Source organism: Cebus imitator, unplaced genomic scaffold (assembly GCF_001604975.1).
Source record: "Cebus imitator isolate Cc_AM_T3 unplaced genomic scaffold, Cebus_imitator-1.0 Scaffold52, whole genome shotgun sequence".
Lineage (NCBI taxonomy): Eukaryota > Metazoa > Chordata > Mammalia > Primates > Cebidae > Cebus > Cebus imitator.
The window spans coordinates 3089799-3097382 of record NW_016107367.1 but is presented as its reverse complement, the minus strand read 5'-3'; the positions used below and the strand labels follow the sequence as shown (position 1 = coordinate 3097382).

Sequence of the window (7584 nt, the reverse complement as noted above, 5' to 3'; positions counted from 1 at the left end):
AAAAAAAAAAAAAAAGAGAAACAGGGTAAGCACCACCTCTCTCATGACTCTCTCTGCCTCCTTCTGCCCCACCCACCCCAGTAAGAGTTTCCCCAAGAAGGCTCTTCTTCCACTGCCACCTTCCACTGACATTTCTTTCTTTTTTTGAGACAGAGTCTCACTCCATCACCAGGCGCCAAGGCTGGAGTGCAGTGGTGCGACCTTGGCTGACTGCAACCTCCGCCTCCCGGGTTCAAGCAATTCTGCCTCAGCCTCCCAAGTAGCTGGGATTACAGGCACACGCCACCATGCCCAGCTAATTTTTTTCGTATTTTTAGTAGAGACGGGGTTTCACCATGTTGGCCAGCATGGTCTCGATCTCTTCACCTTGTGATCCGCCCGCCTTGGCCTCCCAAAGTGCTGGGATTACAGGTGTGAGCCACCGCGCCCGGCCTCCACTGACATTTTCCTAGAAACTGTGAGACTCAATTCACAACGATTCCCTCTCCTTCCCTCTTGGGGTCTCTGATCAACTGCCATTTCATTACAGCCTTTCTCTTTTGAGACAGAGTCTTACTCTGTTGCCCAGGCTGGAATGCAATGGTGTGATCTCAGTTCACTGAAACTTCTGCCTCCTGGGTTCAGGCAATTCTCCTGCCTCAGCCTCCTGAGTAACTGGGATTACAGGCACGCGCCACCATGCCCAGCTAACTTTTTGTATTTTTATAGAGACGGGGTTTTACCATGTTGACCAGGATGGTCTTGATCTCTTGGCCTCGTGATCCACCCCCCTCGGCCTCCCAAAGTGCTGGGATTACAGGCATGAGCCACTGCGCCCGGCCAACCCGGCTAATTTTTTTTTTTTTTTTTTTTTTTTTTAATTCTAGCTTTAGTAGAGGCTGGGTTTCTGCCATGTTAGCTAGGTTGGTCTCAAACTCCTGAGCTCAAGTGATCTGCCCGCCTCTGCTCCTCACAATGCTGGGATTACAGGCGTGAGCCACCTCGGTCAGCCCAAAGTGTATTCTTAATCTGGCCGGGGAACAGTATGACCTCTCTGGTTAAGAATCCTGGGCCCAGGCCAGCCTTAGTCCTCTGGCTTTCAGTGCTGCAGATGAGAAATCTTATGCCAATGTGTTGGGTTTTTTTCTTCTCTCCTTTGTCAATGATTTATTTATTCTGTTGTGAAGCTTCTGAGATTTTATCTGTGGATTTCAAGAATGTCACCAGGAGATGCCAAGGGTGTGTCTTTTTCTTTAAAGTAACCCTGCCTGGAGCTCTACCAACACTTTCACTGTGCAGATTCATACCCTCTTCTGATCAGGGAAAATTCCCACTATTATTTATTCATCATATTTACCACCTCCAGACCTGCTTCCTCTTCTCCTTCTGGAGCCTCTAACATTCACAGGTGGATGAAGAAGCATCTCCCAAGCCTATCTTTACTTGGGTGATTTCCCTTTGGGTTTCTGGTTTTCTGGAAGGTATTTGTATCCTAAAAACAGGAAGTCAATCCTCTTTTCCATTTCAGTTTTTTTTTAATTTTTAAATTTTTATTATTATTTTTTTTAGAGACAGGGTTTTGCCATGTTGGTCACGATGGTCTGGATCTCTTGACCTCGTGATCTGCCCACCTCAGCCTCCCAAAGTGCTGGGATTACAGGCGTGAGCCACCGAACCCAGCTTTTTTTTCTAAACTTCAAAATCCTAGTTCTAGAAACTCTTTTCTTATGTAGTATCTGGATTTCCCTGCTTTTTGGAAACCGAACACTTGCCCAGGATGTGCTGCTGGACTTTACCTCTCCGTCTGGCAAGGGGCCCCTGGAGCCCCCTCCATGTCCTCTGCAGCCAGGTCCAGCTGTGGGGTCCCCTTCCTGTGGGTGCATGGTCATGCCTCTGGCCCCAGACCTGCCCAGGTGCCAGCAATAGCAAGAGGGCAAGGGAGAGAGAGAACAGAAAGACGCTTGTCCCACGGAGCCCCAGTCAGGACTCCCAGGCAGGCATTGGTTCCCACTTTCTCTCCTGACTTGTTTCAGCACCCTTCAGCGAGGGGCTTGATCTCCTTCACCCAGAAGAATCCATCCTCAGGAACGGCGAGGGCCTCACCATCTTCCTGAGTGCATGGGGAGGCCCCCAGTCACACCAGCAGAAGCGGAACCCTGTCTCCCAACTCCAAAGCCACTGCCTATGGTCATCCCTAAGCTGGTCTCCAGGGGCAGTCCCCACCCAATGGTCTTCCAGGGCCGCGAGGGTCGTGGAGGAATCACTATCCTGTGGATGGCTGGCAGCAGAGGTGGTGGGAAGAGGCATCCTCCCCTCTTTGAGTCTCCCTCTCCTCGAAGGTTCTCCCACACCTAGCTGAGCTTTTCTGTGCTGGCTCCTGTCCATGCTGCCCCCCTGTCCAGAACCCAGTGTCTATGTGGCCCCAAGATTTGGGACTGACCCCCCAGTATGGAAGAGGAAGGAGGCGTTCCAAACCTTCCACCATGCAAGGCCTCAAGGAAGCTGTCAGTCAAGATGCTGGCCCCGCCTCCCTAGAAAGTTAAAACAGGTGACCCACACTAGGCAAATAGTAGGGGGTAGACAGTGCCCCTCCCCAGCCACCAAGAAGAAGCATTGCTATCATCTACCCTGAGCCTGTAGGTTGGGGAGAGCCCAAGAAGGAGCCAGGCAGGGGCCACTGGGGTGCAGATCCCAAAATGGGGTACCTCTGGGCAGGCTGTCAGTGTGACTCTGGCTGTACCAGGGACCTGGAGCCTGGGACACAGTCAGTTAGTTCATTGTCCTGAGGCCCCACCCCAGCGCCCTGGAGGAAGGAGGAGAAGAGAGGACTACAGACCCACCCTGGTGGGTCAGAGGAGAATGTGGTGTGACTTTCTCTAGTCCCTCCACCTCTCTGGGCCTAGGTTTCTCAGATGAGACCAGGAGGAAGTCCCCAAGTGACTTCTGTCCTTGTCCCCTGGGAGGCTCAGGCTTAGGCTTGCAGAGCCTTAGCTGGGTGGGCACTATGTTCCTGGGGGTTTTACCCACAGAACAGGGCCTGGGCAGGGGGTGCTGGTGCCCCAGTGCTACAGCACCAGACAGTGCCAGTCCTTGGCCTCACCCACAAATCTAGGGCAGGGGGCATGGATCTGATCTCTCCCAGGTGGGCCCATGAGGATGGGCAGCAAAGGGCATTCCAGGCAAGGAGGCCTGCACAGCAGGAGTGCAGAGAGTGACAGCACAGGTGTGCCGTAGGCACCTCAGGCCGGGCCTTAGTGGGAGTGTTCCTGCTCCAAACCCCGGTGTTCCCAGGACAGCAGCACCGGCTGCAGCGCAACTGCAGAAGGAACCCTGCCCCTCTGGGGAAAGAATCTACACTCCCCAAAGACTGGAAGGTGTTGGCCTGGGAACAGCCCCTCACCCCACCCGCAGGAGCTGGAAGTGGTTGGGGAGCAAGGGTGGAACAGACAGCAAGATCGGAGTAGGGAGGGGAAGATGAGAATGGAATTCACAGAGGACACGCCCCCTCTGTCTCCAGGGCACCCAGCGCTAGGGAGAAACCCCCCAGCGATTGGCAGCAAACTCCAGGCTTTCTCCCCTGCAGCCTCTGACTGAGTGACCGGCCGGGGAGTTCTAACTCCCGTCACCGCACACCACCTCCCCAACACGTCTCTCGCCCGGGAAGAAGCAGGCTCCAACGCCACAGGTTTAAATACTTAAGGCCACCGCTGGCCACTCTTTCGCCAGGGCTGTCAGAGCTGGATTCGAGCCAAATCCCAGCAGATGAAGAGCGGAGAACAAGGGCAGGTGCTGGGGAAAAAGGCGGAACCAGACAGGGATAACGGGCCAGCCCTCTCTGCAACTCCCCCCGCCAGCCACCCACGGATAGCTCACCTGGCCTCCCCAGGAGTCCCTGGTGAATAAATTAACCCTCAAGGTAAAAGCAAAGAAGCCAGAGGCCCAACAGGGAAGTGTCTTGCCCGACGCCCACGGTCGGGGCAGGGCAGAGCCCGGACTGCACGCCTGCCCGGGAGGCAGACATCGGCTTGGGGAGAAACCCCAGGGCCGCGGCCGGGCCTCGGAGAAGGTGCCCCACACCGGCTCGTCCCGCCCACCCACCACCCGCCTCCCGCCCCCAGCAGCTCACAAAACCGCGTAGGAAGGGGCGGCGTTCCAAGGCGTGACTCGGCACCTAGGGTCTGGCCAGAGGGGTTCGGTGCCCTCTAAGGCCAGCCGGGTTAGGGGGTCGCCCCGTAGTCCCAACCCAGCTAGACTGCTGTGCGGGACGGGGTGGAGTCAGCCCCAAAATTTAAGGCGGGGGGAGGGGAGCTTGCTCCAGGGGCGCGCCGGATGGGAATGGGGGGAGGAGGGAGGCAAGTCCGGGAACGCGGCGCGGGGGGCAGCGGGGCATCCCTCCCGGCAGTCCTGGCCTCCGCCCGGCCACGATACTGCCCCGGCGCCCCAGACCTCCCGTCCGAGCGTGCCTGGAGGGGCTCAAGACACCTGCCCCTGCGGACAGCCCAGGCCTGAAGTCAGTTTACGCCCAGGAGAGCCGCCCGAGGCAAGAGCACTGCTGTCCCCATTCACAGACTCGGCGACCCCCGCCAGCGGAAGCCGCGAGGCCGGGGCGTGCCTGTGGGCCGGCCTCCTTCCCCGGACGCCTCGCCTCGGCCCGGCCCACCGCCTCCTTACCCCCCGCGCATCCAGCCAGGAAGTCCAGCGCCATGGCCGGGTCCCCGGTGAGGCCGCCCTTCTCCTTGTCCTCCTCCTGCGGCCCCTCTGCGGGCTGGGCGCCGTCGGGGTCCCGGAGCTCGCGGCGACGGGGCTGGGCCTGGCCGCCCCTCCTGGCGCGGAGCCCGGGCAGGCGGGGGCGCGGTGGGGAAGGCGGCGGCAGCGGCGGCGGCGGGGCCCGCGCAGGTCCCTCGGCGGCGGCTGCGGACTGGCCGGATCCCCTCGGGCCCGCGGTCCCTCACCTCGGGCCCCGCGCCCCGCCCCTAGTGCTTGCAGGCAGCGCCCGGGCGGGGCTGAGCGAGGCCAATGGGCGGGCGCGGCGCGGACAACACCCGGGGCCCTGCGCTCCTCCGCCGCGCCTCATTGGCCGGGCGTGCGCGGGCGGGCGGGGCGCGGGGGACGTGGCGGGTGCGCGGGCCGGGCGCGGGGGCGCCGCAGACAAAGAGCGCGCGGGGTGCGCCCGGCCCGCGGCTGGGGACCCCCCGAAGTGCGCGGGGCGGCCCTGGCCCGGGCAGGCCCTGGGTTAGGAGTCCAGCGCCGCCGCGGACCCTCAGTGCCCTCGCCTGTGCCGTGCGGACCCTGCCGCGATAACGGCCTTGGAGCGCCCGGACCCTCCGAGGCCCGGAGGCTGGGGCGCCGCTAGTTGTGAAACTCTGTGGGCTGGAATCGCCGCTGGGGAGCCTCCGCCCGTCCTGCCTGCGCGCCTGTGGCGGCGGGTGGCCTCGGGGCTTCTGGCCTCCTGGCCGAACCCGCCGGATTGTGAGGGTCGGACGCACTCGGGGGCTTCCGAGGGGCCTGAGGCTGGGATTTGGGTGAAGAGGAGGGAACTTTAAAAGGGAAGGGGTCGTGGGGCAAAGGGCGCATCCAGGCCTTCGGGCGACAGCACTTTCCCTCGGACTGTGGGTCGCGGGAGCCACGGAAGGTTGTGGAGGGAGGGAGGTGGACATGGCTGCGGAGTGGAGCCAGGGCAGATCGCAGCGCGTCCGTCAGCGGTGGCAGGACCGGGCGAGACCGGAGGGGCCACGCTCGGACGCTGAGGTCGGAGGGCGCTTGACTCTGGGTCACCAGGGTACCCCCGGGCTGCGGGGATGAGTGAGAGCCGAGTCTGACTCGGCCCCCCAAGGAGTCCCTGACATTCGCAGTGGCAAGGGACTGCCCTGGTCCTTGTGGAGGGTCCCCGTCGGTGACTTCCCACCAGCTCTTCCCGAGCGCCTCTGGAGGTCCAGACGGTCGGTTTGGAGCCTGGGAGCAGACGGGTCAGGCGCTTTCTCTTCTCTGTGGGAGTCAGATCACACAGCCTTAGGGCCCAGCTTCCTTCTTTAGGGCCTGCAGGCAAGGCCACACTCTGGGCCACGTTTCCAGGTTTAGGATCACACGGTTCTTTTATTTGAATTCCAGTGGGTGCCGCACCTGCCGGAGGGGCAGATCGTAAGGTTCTGTGTATTTGGTACTATGACACTCAGGCAGGTGTTGAATGTAGTGCAGCCTGGTGCTAGGGGCGGGGGTCCCCAACGCTCATGTTAGGCCAGGACGTGCAGGTGGGGATGGCAGCCCTTCCCTGACGCCTCTCCCCTACCAACTGCCTCCTTCCCCACCCCCCCTCCCCGCGCGCATCCAGCCAGGAAGTCCAGCGCTATAGCCCAGTCCCAGTGAGGCAGCCCTTTCTCCTCATCCTCCTCCTACAGCCCTTCTCCTGGCTGGGTGCCGTCAGGATCCCGAGCTCGGGGTGCCCAGGCTGGGCCGGCTGCTCCTCCTGGCGTGGAGTCTAGAGTCTAGAATGTTGGTTAGGAAGAGACCCAAACCCTAGGTCTGCTGACTCCTAGTCCAGGGCTTGTGATAGCTGGTGTGCCCTGAATGGGGAGTCTGGAGGCCTGTGTTTGAATATCACCACCCTCTCTCACCCACGTGGGTGCCTTGGGGAGGCAGGTGTGTGCACGGGGAGAGTGGCCCATGAACCAGAAAAGCAGTAGTAGCATGGGGGGCCCCAAGAGAAGCCCGGACCAAACGGGCAGGAGCTACCTGAGGGGCTACATGGTGAAACCCAGTCTCTACTAAAAAATACAAAAATTAGCCAGGCGTGGTGGTAGACACCTGTAATTCCAGCTACTCGGGAGACTGAGGCAGAAGAATCGCTTGAACCCTGCAGACATGGTGATTACACTGGACAACCTACATCTGGTCACTTACCTTAGGAACAGGGTGTCCTTGGAATGCTGGAGGGCTCACGAGGGAAACACAAATCCCTGCACATCCATTCCTGGTTAAGGAGGTTTGGGAGGAAAATCAAGTACCTTAACAGCATGCGGGGTCAGGCGTGGAGGCTCACGCCTGTGATCACAACCCTTCAGGAGGCTGAGGGAAGCGGATCACCTGACGTCAGGAGATTGAGACCAGCCTGGCCAACATGGTGAAACCTGGTCTCTACTAAAAAATACAAAAATTAGCCAGGCATGGTGGGCACCTGTAGTGCCAGCTACTTAGGAGGCTGAGGCAGGAGAATTGCTTGAACCCGGGAGGCGGAGGTTGCAGTGAGCCAACACGGTACTACTGTACTCCAGCGTGGTGACAGAGTGAGACTCTGTCTCAAAAAAACCAAAACAACAAAAACCCAACAAGAGCTGTTGAGAAATGTTAAGTTTATGAATATTGATAAATGCTGAGTGTATGATAGAATATATTGTTTGCTGGGAAGAACCATGGCAAGGAAAACCTAGCCACCCCCCATGCAAGTAGAAAACTACTTGGGGCATTCCAAAGTGGTAGGACAAGGTATCAATATACACACGTTAAAACAATGCTTTAAAATATCTGATCCTGCCCCCGTGGCTCCCTCGTGCAGAATGCTTTTTAGCTTGTCTATCATCAGTGGTAAGCCGGCACCAGCTGCCTACTTGG

At 59.3% G+C, this 7584-nt stretch overlaps 1 protein-coding gene across 4 annotated transcripts in view; it reads right to left on the bottom strand.

The window, feature by feature from the left end:
• Positions 1–4998, bottom strand: part of SLC25A29 (solute carrier family 25 member 29) — a 14661-nt gene extending 9663 nt beyond the window's left edge. Inside the window, exon 1 of one of the 4 annotated variants that reach the window (XM_017528128.2) lies at positions 4651–4998. Coding sequence is in view for 2 of the 4 variants with exons in the window: in XM_017528126.2 (XP_017383615.1) it covers positions 4651–4684 (34 nt within the window). In the remaining 2 variants the exon portion in view is untranslated. Of the gene's footprint in view, positions 1–1775; positions 1944–4650 lie in introns of those variants that run through there. The other 3 variants (XM_017528126.2, XM_037738329.1, XM_037738330.1) reach the window with 3 other exon arrangements.
• Between the last annotated feature and the right edge of the window lie 2586 nt (positions 4999–7584).